This window comes from Dermacentor silvarum, chromosome 2 (genome assembly GCF_013339745.2).
Source record: "Dermacentor silvarum isolate Dsil-2018 chromosome 2, BIME_Dsil_1.4, whole genome shotgun sequence".
Lineage (NCBI taxonomy): Eukaryota > Metazoa > Arthropoda > Arachnida > Ixodida > Ixodidae > Dermacentor > Dermacentor silvarum.
The window spans coordinates 15,222,244-15,238,747 of record NC_051155.1 but is presented as its reverse complement, the minus strand read 5'-3'; the positions used below and the strand labels follow the sequence as shown (position 1 = coordinate 15,238,747).

Below are 16,504 nucleotides of genomic sequence, written 5' to 3'. Positions count from 1 at the left end.
GCGCGTAGCCGGAGCCGAGCGTCACGGAGATTTTTCGAATCTAAGCACCCCCCCTCACTTTGGGCATCGCGATCACGAAAAAAAGGGGGTGCTTAGAATCGAGTAAATACGGTACGTACGCCAAACGGCAAAGCCGCGACCGAAACCGAAACCATCGTCAGGGAAATCTTCGCGATGGCGGTGGGGGGCACAGGTTGAGAGGTACCGAAGGCAGTCGATAAAGTGTCAACTTCACGAGAGAATGCATTTTGCGCCGCTGTTACAGCATTTTTCGTACATTGCGGCTGACGCCTAATCCAACGCGCATGCCCGGCTGGTCGCGAAACACTCATTTTGCAGCACACGCACCTTCGCAATGAAGCGGTTTGAATTATCGCAATTTTACTGCATATTTATGACAAAGTCGGCAAGCTTGGCAAGCTTGCGCTTACCGGAAGTTTTATTTCCCGAAGTCGGTCAGCCTGGATTTCTTACGCTTCACGGCAAGCAAATGCGTTACGCGAGTCTCAGAGTCCGTTAAAAGAGCCATCGCATTGTCGTGGGTACGGATAACTTTTCTGATGAGGCGAAAATGAACCATTGCTTTCAAAGCAGTCGCCGGAGTCGGTGTGTCTAGCGGATAGTCATTTTCCTTAAATGACGAGACGTTAGCATCTTGTTGGCAACAGCGGCTGCGTCGCGGCCGCTATCTTGAAAGCAATTTGCGACGTGCACAAAGTGAGCGCCCGCGCGGGCCTCATCTTCAAAGCGATCTCCGATGGGGGCAAAGTGCAACTAGTGCCGGTAGAGTCGTGTGCGCTGTGCTTTCGACGTTTAGTTCGCGGTGAAGCGAGTGACGGCACGGAGGTCAATTCGTTCGCTGTTATTGCCGCGTCTTACTCCAGCGTATTGACACGGAGTTTCCGCGGTCATCGAGCGAGATCTGTTCATGTTTATCTGTGTGCGTGTGACACCGTGCCCGGTAATTTAGTTAGCGAATGTTTACAAGAAAACTACTATCTTTAGTTCGTATAGCTGTCTACTAACTTGCTATCGCAACCGATGCTTCGCCTTGAGGGCAAAACTGCGAGATTTTTCCTTTTGCTTTCTGCCTCGGCGATCGTATGTACCTTCTCCTCGAGAGAGAGAAGTTTACGCTTCTTCGTTGACGTAGCCATTTCACCCGGACACACACCACAGAAAACGGCAGCGATTGTGGTGATCCCCTGCAGTGTCGCGCAGGCGCGTGGTGATCACGCATGGCTATGGATTGCAGTGGCTTAAACCGGTACTTTGAATTTGATTTCGTTCACGAAAACCTAGTTCAAGCGGACATACGATCGTCACAGCTTTGGAAGGGCCTTCTAATTTGACTACTTGGCAGTTTCAATTCAGTCACAGTTTCGTTCTCGAAAAGTTCGTTGAAGCGGAAATACCGAATAAAACGCCTTCATTATGAAGGGACTTTTTTTGTATTACTTTCTATGGGCAGCTGATGGGGAATCCGAAAATCTTCGTTGTGGCGGAAATTTCGTTGTAGCGGCATTCGTTGTAGGGGGATTCGACTGTATAACAACTTTTCAAAACAACGAACCATGTACCGCGGTCTCCTGAAGTTCGTTATATCGACATTTCACTTATTGTGTCCGATAATAGTGCGCAGGCAATTTTCGGCCCGGTTTAGATCAAACCTTTATTGGGATCGAATTAAGCAAAAAATCAAACGAACGAAAACCTATTGTACTACACTAAAGGGCAATGTTGGACGTAACGAAGTAATAGATTTAATGAAATAATTTCAGCTCCCTTCCAACTTCGTTAAAACAAGGTTCAAGTGTGTGATATGTATGGCAACACCCTGTGCCCCTCAACATGTTCATGCTGCTCTATGGCAATGTCCGCTGGGTTTGGTGCTGGCATTCAACAATGCTAAATGGAGGCCGGGCGAGCACCATGTGGAATGGACCTGTCCTACAATGCAAACTTTCGGCTTTTCCCACTCGGGCGTAATACACTCTAAAACTACCATTAGAGAAAAAAGAAAAAGATGCCTACAAGGAGCATGACGCACAAGAAACGAACACACTCACCGAGGCCCCAGGGATGGAGAGCTGGTTCATCTGCGCTGTCAGCTGGGGCAACATGGGGCTGTAGGCATGCGCCAAGGGCTCCAGTGATGACTGAAGCATCTGGGCAAGACATGCAAAACAATTACTTTGGGGTAGTTCACAAAACTGCAATTTCAGTACTGGTGGCGGAATGCTCAAGGACAGCAGGTCGTTGACCGAGGTTAAGGGCATCACATTGCTGTACAGTCACAGACCAATAATTCAGAAAACAATAATTTGGCAAAGTTCATTTACAGTGCTTACCTGACTCTAATGTACCCCTTATGTTTTCCAAGGAAATGAGACTGAGCATTGCCTACACGTTACAAATGGACACAAAAGGGAAACTGCGTTTGCGATGTGGCAATAGCCTACCATAACAGTCAGCATCACCAGCACTGCTATCGCAAAATGGTGACAGTGTGAGCTTCCCACAGAGCTTGCTACAAGGATTACTCTGGCAGTCCCAAAATTCAGCAACCATGGAGAGCAGCACATGGATTTGTTCCATCTTCGTGCTTGTAGTTTGAGACTATCTTTGTTAGTAAACACTTTGCCTGTCTTCATTGGCCTAAATTTCAAATCCACCTATGCTTTTATAAATGCAGAAGGCTATAAAGACTCTCGGAAGATGCATAATGGCTAGTGCAGTCGAATCTCGATAATTTGAACTCGAAGGGGCCCGGAAATTTGTTCGAATTAAAGAAAGGACGTATTTTTGAAGTATTCGAGCACCATAGCACGATGCACGAACGGTGCGAGTCATGAAATATTGTGGCGCGCAACCGCCCACGCCGGCCAACGTTCAGTTCCCGATAACGGCAGCAAACGAAACATCAGGAAGCGGACGGCGACGGGCGCGCGCACGCGGAGACCGTCGAAGGTGAGGGAGGAGGCCGGCAGAGAAGCGGATTTGGCCTCAGCAACTCCGCCGCTTCTGTGGCTCCCCTCGCCCTCTCTCTGTTTCCTCCCCTTCGACTGTCTCCGTGCGCGCCCGCCGCCGTGCCGGCGCAGATTAGCCCGCTCCCAGAAGTTTCGTTTTCTGCCGTTATCGGGAAGCGAGCGTTTGCCAGCGTGGGTGCCGGCGCTGCCGGTCCAGCCGGCCCGGCGCTAGCTTAACCCGCTCCCTGAACTTTCGTTGTCTGTCGTTATCAGGAAGCGAGCGTTTTCCGGCATGGGCAGTTTGGTTGGCCGGACTGGGCCTCCGCCGCTGCATTAAGGGGGGGTGGGGTCTCTTCTAAGCTTTTGCTCTATGGCGGTGTCGGAGCAATGCCGGTCGGAGGTGCCGCTGCGTTATTTGGCGCGCTGCCGAGAGCATTGTCGATCCGCGGTATGTTCGAACTAACCGTTGCAAATGCTTTTGTGTTCGAATTATCGAGCGTTTTCGCTTATTGAAATACACATAATTGTGACGGGACCACAGCGTCAGTTCGAATAACCCAGCAGTTCGAATTAAGCGTGTTCGAATTAACGAGATTCGACTGTAATTGCAGCAATTCCACCAAATCGAAATGGCCCATGGGAAATTGTTGAAGGACCCCTTCACCAGGCCACATAGCAAATTTTGGTTTATGCTGGAAGTTGTTATGTGCCCTCTAGGGAGCGTTCTACCACAAGAATTTTTCAAATTGGTTCCAACCGAGACAAAAATATTTCAGCGCTGTGAACTCATGACTTCAGGAGGCGAGTGCCACTGCCAAGAGAAACACTGTCTTTACTTGCCTCGTCTAGCCTCCTCAAGCAAAATTCCTTCCCTGCTTTCTCCCATGCCGGAGCCGGAGGATCGCGTGACGGGCCCCACCTCTTTTTTCTTTTCTTTTTCACTTTTTTGCTGCGCAACGTTCTTCCTGTGACGACCTCGAGTGCAAGCTGTTGCGCTTGTCTTGTTTCGCACAGCGCACGATTTTGCACGCTGTGTATGAAAACGCCCGCCTACCAGTGTAAATCAGTGCCGCACGAACACTGCGGCAGATGCAAGCGAATCACAGAGCATGATTGCGCTGGGATATCGTAGAAAATGACATAGTTTCGCTGTCAGCACGCGCAACAGCACAATGTGAGAACAAGCAGATGAAACAGAAGTACATCTCTCTTTTTGCGGGGCGAAGTAAAACAAAAACACGCAGACATTCAGTTTGTGTGTTTTATTATTTCTCTTAACTTTAATTTGTCTATTGAAGCAACAGATTACGCAAATAACAAATGTTGCCTTGAATAATTCTCGAAGTCACGTGTCACTATGAGCGACGTCACAGCACAGACACAAGTACGCAGGTGCATTTGCACGTACAGTAGAACCTCGTTCATACGTTTTCAAAAAATACGCGAAAAATGAACGTACGATCAGGGAAAACGTACGATCCGAATACAGTAAAAATTGAAGCTGACAAGCCCATATTGAGGTTCAAGGGCAGAAAACATTTATTTCTTGCAAAACATAGTTACAGTTGAATCTCGTTAATTCGAACTGACGCTGTGGTCCCGTCAAAATTATGTGTATTCCAATGGGCGAGAACGCTCGGTAATTCGAACGCGAAAGCATTTGCGACGGTTAATTCGAATATAACCGCGCACCGACAATGCTTTCCGCAGCACGCCAAATCACGTGGTGGCTCCGACTGGCAATGCTCTGACACCACCATAAAGCAAAAGCTTAGGAGAGACCCCTCAACGCCACGCGGAAAAATTAAAAAGAAAGAAAAAAATACCGCGGCAAAAGTTTCCTCTCTTAAATGGTAAGGTCGCTGTTTCAGCGTGGCGCCAGAACACGCATGTACGTGCCGACGTCTCAGCCAACGCTGTGGCTGTGTCGCAGAGGGATGCAACGCGGAGGCCCAGTCCGGCTAACGAAACTTCGGGGAGCGGGCTAAGCTGGCACCGGGCCAGCGGGCACGCACGGAGACAGTCGAAGGTGAGGAAGCTACGAGGGAGTTGAGAGGGAGGGCGAGGGGAGCCACCGAAGCGACGGGGTTGCCGAGGCCAAATGCGCTTCCCTGCCGCCCTCCTCCCTCACCTTTGACAGTCTCAGCGCGCGCGCGCTTCGCCGTGCCGGCGCGGCCCGCTCCCTGAAGTTTCATTCACTGCCGTTATCGGGATGCGAGAGAGAGAGAGAGATTGTGATTGTGAAGAGGAAGAGGCGTTATCGGGATGCGAGCGTTGGCCGGCGTGGGCAGTTTCGTGGCCCTCGCTCGCTATGTGCTTGCACGCCGCAATATTTCACGACTCGCACCATTCGTACGTAGCACTATGGTGAACAAATACGTCAAAAATAAGTCCTTTTAATTCGAACAAATTTTTGGGCCCCTTCGAGTTCGAATTATCGAGATTCGACTGTATTTTCTGCTGGTGCGTCACACCCTCGGACAGGAACAACTCCTTTTGCACACATTGCAGACCCTTGTCCGCATTTTCGTTGTAAGCTTTGTAAGGCTTCCAGGCAAGCAAGGGCTTCGGAGAAGGTAGCCGGTGGGCGCAAGCCTTCGTTCTCGCTGCCATCTTCAGGCGCCTCGTCCGCTACCACCTCCGCTAAGAACTCGACAAGTCGTAGCACAGCACGCGCGCGGCATCCGCCTGTTTTCGCCGCTTAGTAGTTTGCGTTGAAGCGAGGGAGCGCAAAGGGTCAATTCGCTCGCCGCGGCTGCCGCGCTTCGGGCAAATGAGCAATGCAGAGAAGTCGCGGAGGGGGGGGGGGTTGATTAGCACTGCAGAGAAGCCGCGCAGCGGCTGTCTGCCACTTCCCGCTTCACAAGTACATGAGAGCGGCCTTTTTGCACACCTGAATGATAATTTTTCGCTGCAGAACGTATCATACGACCGCAGTTTGCCGCAATGCTGAACGTTGCTGCTGAATGATCGCATTTTCCGGGCACGTATTAACCGAACGTATTAACACATTCCTCTATGGGGTTATGTTTATTTTTCGCGATTGCAAACGTAGGAGCTGGGAAATCGTATTAAGCGGTAAAGTATCAGCGAGGTTCTACTGTATATGTCAACTGTCCAGCTTGTAGCGCGGCACCCACAAGGAGAAGGGCAAATGGCGTTCAGTTCGAAATTTCAGCTCTTTCCGCAGCACGTAGCGATGCAATACTTAGCAAAATGATCATTAGCGTGCATTGTGTGCACTTCGCTCGTTAGGTCAAAATGGCAAGACCTAGTGAGGGGCCCTTTAAAGGGGCCCGGGATCATTTCATCCTTGCCAAGTCTTGCATCACGACGCATTCCTTGAGTTATCCTGATGAATGCAAATAAACATTTTTAAATCGACGGAGCCAAACAAAAGTTATTCAACTTAAAAATTCAAAACAAAAGCAGACGACAGAAGGTGGCATATCTGCCGAGTTCATATCTGCCGCCATGACCGCCCGTGCATTCCGCCCGCACGCTGATTGCGAAAGCCACAGACAGCATTGCAAGTTGGCGACGGCTGCTTCGCGTCGCCGGTGATCGTGCGAGTGCCCATATCTGAGAAGAGGCGGAGAAAAAAAAAAAGCGACAAGTGAGAAGCACCTGCGCTCTCTTTCTACAATCTCCCTCTCTCTCTCTGTGAGAGTGCAAATGCACCACTGGAAGCAGCGGTAAGTGCACCGACAAAGCGCAAAGCTGTGTCACCTGAGCCAAAACTGCAAATTTTGCAAGACCCAAAAAAGTACGAGCTCACGCAGTCGAGGATATGGAAGGTTCTGAAAACAGGGAGCGCCACGATCATGAAGGCTAGAACCAGTGGCCATGCCGATCAACACAAAAGGTGGGCTTTGGGCACCAGGGCGAAGTCACTGACACGGTGGAAGTCCCTAACATTACCGAGCTCTGGGAGCACGCCTCTACTAACAGTAAAATACAGTCAACAACCGGTTTTCCGGGTGTGCGATTTTTTAGACATGCCTGATAATTCGGACGGCTTCGCCGCACCACCATATACTCCATAGAATCAATGTACAGTTGTAGTAAGAAAGTAGTATTGCAAGTTGGAAGAAGCCAACGGAAGCCATGACGAAGAAGAGAATGCGCGAGCTCGTGACGAACGTGCATGGGAGCTTGGGCCCTTCGGAACGAAAACGGCTGAGCTAGTGCTGCCAGGCTAGCCAGGGCGTGTAGGGGTTCGACCTGAGGCACAAAACGGACCGAGCCGGTGCTACCAGACCAGCCGGGACGAGACTGGCGTGTCCCACGGTGAACCTGTGTTCCGGCCAGAGCTGAGATGCAGACCAGGCTGAACGGGTCGGTGCTGTTCCTGCGGTGAACGAGCATTCGAGCCCAGCGGTTCCAGATGGCCTTGGTCGCGAGTGCGATGCTCGGGCGAGCCACGTGAGAGGGTCCGGCACAACCGCCTGCTGGGGTCGTGGCCACGGTGCCGCGTTGCTGACTGCGTGGGCCTGCCGTGCTGTTGGGCCTGTCGTGCTGTCACGCGAGCAGTTCATCTTCTCGTGCGCTGGCCGCCTGTACGAGTTCTTCGTACAAACAATGCTGCATCTGCAAGCGCCGACGCCCCCGCCATCGTCAGCAGTATTGTGAGTGACCATTTTACGAAGTGACCGAAGGACACGCACTGTGATAGCTCGCGTGAGTCGTGGACTGCATGGACCGTTATACAAATAGCCACAGTGTCTCGTTAACTCGTCGTAAATGTAATTGTTGCAGTCTGTCGTCGATAAATGTTTGTCCTGTCTATGACTTTGCTTCCTGTATCTGAGTCCCTGGGCCCACGAACCACCACAACAGTAAAAACTCTGGTGATACGATCACAGCTTGTACGAATCTCGGTGTGATAAGAATTGGCAACATCCCCCGGCCAAAATACATTGCTCACAATATGAAAAAAAAAAAAAAAAAAAAATCGGCTGTTATTAACGCGTTGCCGCGCTGCTGCGGATCTTGCGAACGCGTGAGCAACAGCGGCGGCAGCCGAGCCAGCGGAGCGACCGGCACAGACAAGCCGACACAGCGGGATCTGGGCAGGATTCATAGCGGCCAAGCCACCGGCTCTCTCTCATTAGTCCCCACGTCGAGCGGACCACATCACAGCCTAGCTGATGCTTAGCGACAAAGATATGAGGACCACTGCAGCAACGATGACTGTGGTCGCAGCCCCGACGTGCTGAGGCGTTCAGTGGCGTGCGAAAACATTCGTGAGATAACGTGTGCGCACTTTTATGCCTTTCAGAAAGCGATCATTTACGATTTAGGTGAGAAGAAAACGTACACGGTTAGTATACCCTGTTGATACGTTTTTGAAAAGACCGCGAAAAAAAATGTAAAAATCGCAGTTTCGCCAGAAAGGTGAATCAATGATTGTGATAGCAAATTATTAGACAGCTGCACGAAGTAAAGATAGTACTTTTACCGACTGTAAAAACTTGTAAACATTTGCTTACTAACTAAATTAGCAAATACGGTGTCACACACGCACAGGTAAACAAGATTACATCTCGCTCGATAACCAAGGACACTCGCTGTCGAAACACTGGCGTGAGGAAGCGCAGCAGCAAGCGAATTGACCTTCGCACTTTCTCTCGCTTCAACACGAACTAGACGTCGAAAGCACAGTGCATACGAAGCTACTGGCACTAGGCACACTTTATCAACATTGCCAATCGTTTTGACGATGAGGCCCGCGTGGGTGTGTACTTTGCGCACGTCGCAGATCGTTTTAAAGATACGGCACCAGCACGGCTGCGCCGTTTCTGCAACGTACGTGCGGGTCGTTTGTTGCAACGCATCTTTCACTTGTTGCAACAAACAAGCTGGCTGCACCGCTAAATTTACGTGACCACCACATTCAAACGCAACGTAAGATGCAGAAACATTACAGATTGGCGACGTATCACGGGGAACTTAATACATGGAAGTCAATGGGATTTAGGTCGGGACCTCGAAAACGTGACGTAGCACCCGGGAAATCACAGCAGCGTTGAGCGTATCAACGGTTCCACTATTACAAATTTTTTCTGGTAAAAATAAATTCATTTTTTCTTGATTTTATTTATGTTTTGATGATACAAATTTTGGGTAATACGAATATTTCATGCGACCCTGCGAGATTTCTATCACCGAGATTTTACTGTACAAAAACATCTGAAATTTCGGATGAAAAATCCCTTCACCATCCAATTTTCCGTACTTTTTGCCATGACTGCAGGTTCGAAACAGCAATAATCGAAGCAGCCACCGCTTGCCATTTTTATCTCGCCACCTCGAACGGGCACTCTCGCACGCAGATCCGCTGGCAGCCGTAGCCACTATCGCAGCAATGCTAGGCCTAGCTACTTTGACGTTCGCTACCAAGCTTCTTGCTGTTGAGTGCCGTGCTTTTCATTGAAACAATTTGCCGGTGTTAGCAACGTCAAGACTCTGCCTTTGTAATCCTCGCTAATGGCTTCGATGCTAGAAAAGCATGCGCCAAAATGTTGGTTCTAGAAAGTCAGCTTCGCCCTAATACAGCAATGTTACGCAGTGAAGCATTCTATGAGTGGGATGCTCACAGGACACGGTATGTTTCCCTTAATTATACACACGTGCACCCACTATTTGGCGTATCGGTACGAGCATCGATACACCTAATAAGTGCACTGGCAGGCCTTTAGAGCTATTTCGGGTAATAAAAGGCATGCATTCATTTTTTCGGACTGCCCTCTGATGTTTTCGCAGTCCCGAAAATCAGACGTTGGCTGTAGGTGGTGTGGACAAGCGAGTGCAGATATTGCTGCCTTGTTCCGCAAAGAGACCTCCGGCAGATGGCGGCGTTGTGCGATGGAGGTGACGACAAGATTGACGATGACCCGTCTTTGACACCGACCCTGATGTTCAGCCAAACTGCAATGTTGTCAATCGAGTCGCTCACTGATTTCATGCATGCTAAATTTTAGCCGCCAGTGTTCACGGAGCAGCTGGACGCGACGCACCGCGGTTATGAACCTGAAACTTCTGCGAAGGCAAGAGCAGATTTCCGACTATTTAAGCACAACTAATGCTTGACATGCTGTTTAGATCTATAAATACACATTTAATTTTAAAAATTTTCACATCCTACTTTCAGCAACATCGATTTTATATCGCAAAAGGCAAATTTTGTTTCGGTGCTACAAAGGTATGTTTGGCAGTTTTTTTTTATGGCAGTTCAGATATAGCGATGATCGGTTATAACGATCACATTTTTCGTTCTTGATATCGTTATAAGTGGACAACACTACATAACGAAGTGCCGTTTTTAGCGACTTCATTATTGTTGTTGGTATATATTCCATACAACAATGTATAGAGATTGTAAAAATTGTGACGAGGAAGGTGGGAAAAAAGCTGCATGAACAGCAGCCTGACTGGCCCCACTTCACCTTTCACCCAACAGCACAATTTGGTACATAATTTGGTGAAATAACCAGGCAAGCAGGGAAAGCAAAATCTAATTAGAGACTGGATACAATGCAGTACAGTCGACGTCCGATTTCCCGGACGCCCGAAATTCCGGACATGCCTGATTTCCCGGACTCATCTGTGGCACTGTCAAGTTCCCCATAAGAGTCAATGTATTAAAAAGTCCGAAATTCCGGACGCTTATAGCCTTCGCCATCCGATTTCCCGGACTTTTTACTGTTAACCGCCGACCCAAAGTCACCACCGACGCCGCCATTTTGGTTGTTTTCATATCCTCGAACCCACCATACTCGCATCGCAGGTGTGGCCAGCAGCACCGCCGCACCGCGCCGCGGCTGCCGTAACCTCGAAACCGCACGTGTCAATCCGTTGCTAGCCGTAGCTTAGCCAAGCCAAACCTCACTGTGTTCGTTCACATGTTGTTTTGCCAGCTCTGCGGTCGTGTCTGCGGTTGATCGTTTGCTGCTGCACGCTATCTTCAGTGATCACGTTCCCCGACCTTCAGCATCCACCGAGTTCCTAGCTGTTTCGTGCTGCGCGACCGTGCAAAAGAAAATAAGCGACTTCTTTGCGCTCAAGTGCTGACCTATGAGGTAGCGCCGGCCATGTCGTATTTTTTTTTTTTTTTTTATAAACGGCTCTTTTCAGAGCCACCTAAACGATGCATTGGCTGAATAGCAATGGTAATCATGTACTCCGGCCGTGACCCTCTCCGTCGGCGAAAAATACCTACCAAAAAGGTGCGTTTTCACGTGCATTCGTTTTTCGGACTGCCCAATTTTCCGGACGTTTTCGCGGTCCCTTGAGGGTGTGGAAAATCGGACGTCGACTGTATGTCTCAATCACTATACAAGGTCAATGATAATCAAATATAACTCAAGGACATGACTTAGTACATAAAATATGGAGGTTGGTTTTAGCAAGATAGTGTAATGAGTCTCCAGTTAATCGGTATTTATTAAGTGCGCGGGGTAGAGAATCAGCCAGCTTTTGGAAACCATAGTTTATGCTTACACATGGTACATGCCAATATTCGCTATGTCTTGCCTTGCCAATGCATTTATATCAAGGTTTAACTGTAATACCAAAGGTTTCCGAAGGGAAAGGGATGCAGCATACAAATTTAGAGCATTATTAAGACAACAAAACAAATCACAGTGTGCAATGAAATTTGTCACGACACTCGAGTTCCACGACAGTGTTGCTGTACACTTCCCAAGGACAAATTGGGCAGGTCATATCCTCTGCTCTGCAATCTATCCCATTTTTATAAAACAGCTTGTTTTGCATTTTCACACCCTGGCTAGGATTAACATGAAAACTGCAGTTTATTGATCTGGATAGAATATTCCCCCTCAAGGAGTTCTGGCCCTCGAGAGTGAAAAATAATCAGCCTTTCAACTGTATACAAAGAGCTCCTGTGTTGGTCACATGTGCTCAGGCTGGAAGAAAATTGAACATGTGACTTAAGTGCCACGACATTGTTTCAGTTTAGTGCCCTGTCTAGTTTTAATTCAGTCTTGTTTTCCAGCAGCTGGCTGCTTTACTACTTTACTAGGCAACACTTACTGGATGCTGTGACTGTAAGGTTTCTCCGCTTGTGCAAGACCAGCCTTCACGTGGCATATTTTCTGACCTAGAATGTGGGGCTATGGAATAAGGGGCTTCAAGCCTCGAACCCTCGCAGAAGGTGGGACACACGACTCACTCGCGTGTGTGCCCCAGTGGGCCTCCAACCAGTGGTGCTGCCCCACAAACGAGCTAGGGTTGGCAGGATCGGCTCACCTGTGGGGTGGTGGCTAGGTGGGGCGCTTGCATTATGTACTGGGCCGGCTGCATCCATGCACCTCCGTGTAGAGCGTAGGCGGTGGGTGTCGCGGCTGTCGAGTAGCCTCGCTGCTGCGCTTGCTGGTAGCCACCGAGCGCCGCTGCAGCTGCAGCTGGCACCAATTGCTGGCCCACTCTGCACAGGTTGCCACAGCCGCCCACACTTGAATCGTGCACCACAAGTGGTGCCTCCGCTCCACATTATCACGACTATATCACATATTTATTTCACCTTAAGCTCCCAAAAGCATCACATAAGGCGAGGCTCGTCCAGGGTTTAAAATGAACTGTTTCAACAACGCTAAATATTTATATTTCTTAAATAATAATAAGCTGCACGCAAAAAGCCACATGCTCCCAATTTCTTACCAATCATTAAAACAATTAAAAACCCCGAATATATCCCTTTCCCAAAGAGGAAGTTATTCGCTCTTTATTGCTGCCAATGAACAGTGCCACCCACTGCAAATGATATTCGGCACTTCCTCAACTGTGAAGCAGCATGAACAAAAATGGCGGCTTTCACCTCAACGCACTACTTCACAAGTTCTTCCAGTGGCACATGCAAGCCTCTGGAATGCCGAAGAACATGGCCTCATTGCAACAAAACTTTTAAGTCAGACTTCATAATAAAAGTTGTGCACTGTTGCTTCCAAACTAAAAAAAAAATTTTTAAATGCCCTGTTCTTGTGATGACAATGACTCGTGGCTGCAAATGCAGTTTTGGTTTTCTATTGAACTGTAATCTGCAGACAATTTTTCAGCCTATCTTTGAAAAGGTGCACACCAGTACAGTCGATCGAACCTGTTTCTAACAAATTCCAGTTTCATGAAAAGTGGTTGTTGAATCAGTAGTTCGTTATATTACTTGCCCTTCAAGACAAGCAAAAATTAACAACATTGAAAGCTGGCATCGGCAGTTAAAATTCGACACCATTTGGGTCCAAAAATCAAATTTTCAGTGTCTTCATTTTTGTTCCCAGCCCCTTTCTCGCATTTAGCAGCAAGTTTTCATTAAAAACGTCATCTAAAGACTGAAATGCATCGTCATAGTTCTTTTAAAATGGTGCCCAGCCAGTTCCAATCACCTGCCATTACGAAATTCCGAGCGCAGCCGCCTGCATTTTTAATTCGAGAGCTTATGAGATATTTTACTATCAGCGGGACAAGAGTGCATTCTGGAGTGTCATTCTGGACATAGTCAAATTGTGCCATGTTGAGCCATTCAGAGGCACCCAGAGGGTTGCTACAGCCTCTCCGATTGGCCCAAAACGCCGCCATTGGCAAATTTCACAACATGGTGGAATTCGATTATATCCAGAATAGCAGCCCTGCTGGGAGCAGGAACAACTGCAGCATCAACCACAGGCACAAAGCCGCGAAATTGATTTTTTATGCTGCTGCGGCCGAAAAAGTACGAACTTTTAAAGGTAGAACGCCACCGCGAACCATTACCAACAACAACGTAAACGATGCGTTGACGAACCATAATCTTCTGATAACAGCGCAGGAACTGCTGACTGTTTGCAACTTTGTGTGGCAATGGCACATGCCGCGTTCATGCTGGCTCGGGCTGCAATATCAACAGCAACAATAAAATCGCAAAACTTGAGCGGGCGTTGGTCCAAATTAGTCCAAATAGGTGTGGTGCCACATGGAGAACTGCGCAAGAACTAGAGTGCCGTCATTGTGGCATCCAAGATGGCACCAGCACAATCTCAGAGGCAACAGCTGCCGTACTGCCTTGCCCTGACACGAGATCGACATGCTTCAAAGCATGGTTACCCCATCATGGTTGAAAGCGAGCGAGTTTCCATGCAGCTGCCGAAATCCCCATGCGGCGCTCGCTCATCTCAGCGGTCGTGTCTTCGTCACAGTTGGACTAGAAGCATGGGGCATGGCCCAAATACGGAAGAATACCTTTTTAAATCCGTGACGCCACATTGACGGATTGGGGTTTCAGCAGGAAATAAAAAAATTGAAACTTTGGCCTTCATTTTCTCTTTTACTAATCAACCTATTATATTGAAATTACCAACAACAGAGCTTTCAAAGAATGCTTTATCATGCTGGGTTTCTCACAGTTTTCCACGACTCCCCCAGTATATTGGACAGCGGGTTCCAGCAATCACAAACACGAGCAAAAGAAGAAGAAATGCACAAGACAACGCTGGTTGACAACGCTGGACAACCCCGGACAAGCCCCTACACTGTCATCATGCACCAACTGGCCCAGCAAACCACATTATTAAAATGGCTTTACATATTCCTCTTTGTGAAATAAATCTCCTGAATGCACAGAGGAAATTTTCTGCAGTCATGTCTTCGACCAACTCTAAATGTATGGCCCGAGTGACAGCGCAAGTAAATAGTGCAATATAATCACATTGATGACCACTTTCCTTGACATATATTGGTCCAGCAATGTCAACTCCTCTAACAAAGAAAGGTTTTGCTTTTGTAAACCTGTCCTGAGGCAGTTGGCAGCTGGGAACGCTTTGCCAAATGCACAGGTGGTGCCAAAATCCCAGGGGGTTTTGGCACCATGTTGTGGACCTCAAGGTCTGCTAGCTACCACGCTGCCTTGATTAAATGAAGACGGCACGTCCGTAACGCATACTCTTCTTTTAAAGAAACAGCGGGGGAAAAAAAATGGTTTTATGCCCTCGAGCGAGCGGAGCTTGTGAGGAGCAAAACGATGATGAACAATCATCTGCTAGACGGATGAAAGACGAAGTTCTAACAGTACATACTTGCAAATTAGTGCTACAATTAGGTGCAGCATATAATAATGTTGTCTGCTTTAGATGTCCCAAAAGATGCAATTTACAGAACTGTAACATTTCTTTTTATTGCTGAATTACATGGTCGTCAATGTGATGTTTTGAACTCTTTTTTTCTGGCCAGAAAGAATAAAATATATATCCTCGACAGTACATAATTCTACATTTTTTTTTTTTTACTGCAACGAACTACCTCATTACTGGTTCAGTGCGTGCCGAGAAAAACGAGTCCTTCGTTCCTACGTGTTCAGATGGGATCTCTAGGAGTGTGGCTAAAGAGACACAGATGCAGTGTTCAAGCTACACACAAGCCTGCCCCCAGCCACTGCACGAGGCTGCCAGAACATGAGGGGCCCACTTGGAAACATGAGAGAGATAGAGAGATAAACCAGCACCAGTACTCACCCATTCTGTGAGAGTGCCCCTTGCTCGTATGGCAATCCCTGCATGAAGAAAAAGCAGTTTGAAAACAAATGTATGCAGGGCTAGTGATGGCCCTGTGCTGCCAGTAGCCAAATCACCAACCTACCAAACGAGTTCTTTATTCACATCAGCAAACTGCCCTCTATACAGTTTGATAAACGCAGCATCAAAACCTTTTGGACACTGCCAAAAAAGCTTCGCATTAAATCACATCGAGGCAAGGCGACAACCTCAATGACGGCAACTTTGCTTCTGGTCACCACATTGGCTCTTTTGCAACATTGCGTATCATGTTCAAAAAAACCTAGCAAGATTCAGTACGATGTCCCAATTCTGGAGATTTGCTGAAGAAGGTGGCAGGGCACGCCGACCATACACACATAAAAAGTTTTTTTTTTTGCCAAGGTCACAGCAACATCAAAAACAGCTCTGAATGACTTGTGGGGATGTGCGACTCTCACGCGTCCCCTGATGTTGTTTTCCCCGCATGGCTCCATCTCCTGTAATCCGGCGTCGCCGCGTGGCTTTACGGCGGCAAAGGTCGGTGTGGTTGCGATGTATTGCGAGAGACGGCACGAGTGTTGCGCTGCTAACGCCACCTTGGGCGCAAAAGGAAGAAGGCGAACAGCGTGGGGTCGGCGAGCAGCGTGCACGGACGCTTTGAGCGTACGCCGGCCCGCTTCACGAGACCGTCTTGCGAGGCGAGGAGCAGAACACTGGAATGGACAAACACGGATCGTTCGAACCCACCAATGTGTGTATGACCATAGACGTGAACGACTAGGCGAGGGTGTCTAGCATGGGGCAAACATATTCGCTCGCTATCTGGTCACGGTGAGTTGGACTTCCTTGATTTGTCGTGCGCCCATGTGTTGTTAGAATGTTTATTATTGTTAGAACACACGTGTGAATGTTCTATAGATAGTAATTCGGCTAGCAGACATTAGTGTATGAAAGGTGCAATAAATGCCCTTTTTATTGTTTGCACTACTGTGTTGTCGTTCCTTTGTCCAA

At 48.3% G+C, this 16,504-nt stretch overlaps 1 protein-coding gene across 5 annotated transcripts in view; it reads right to left on the bottom strand.

Annotated features, from left to right (window-relative positions):
- The window catches only part of LOC119441332 (RNA-binding motif, single-stranded-interacting protein 1-like), a 116,773-nt gene that overhangs the window by 15,591 nt on the left and 84,678 nt on the right, over positions 1 to 16,504 (bottom strand). For 4 of the 5 annotated variants that reach the window (XM_049661160.1, XM_049661158.1, XM_049661162.1 and 1 more), the window contains exons 6-8: positions 15,473 to 15,510; positions 12,243 to 12,447; positions 2,070 to 2,168 (exon numbers count right to left, since the gene is read on the bottom strand). In XM_049661160.1, the coding sequence (XP_049517117.1) occupies positions 2,070 to 2,168; positions 12,243 to 12,447; positions 15,473 to 15,510 (342 nt within the window). The remainder of the gene's footprint in view (positions 1 to 2,069; positions 2,169 to 12,242; positions 12,448 to 15,472; positions 15,511 to 16,504) is intronic. The other variant, XM_049661163.1, reaches the window with a different exon arrangement.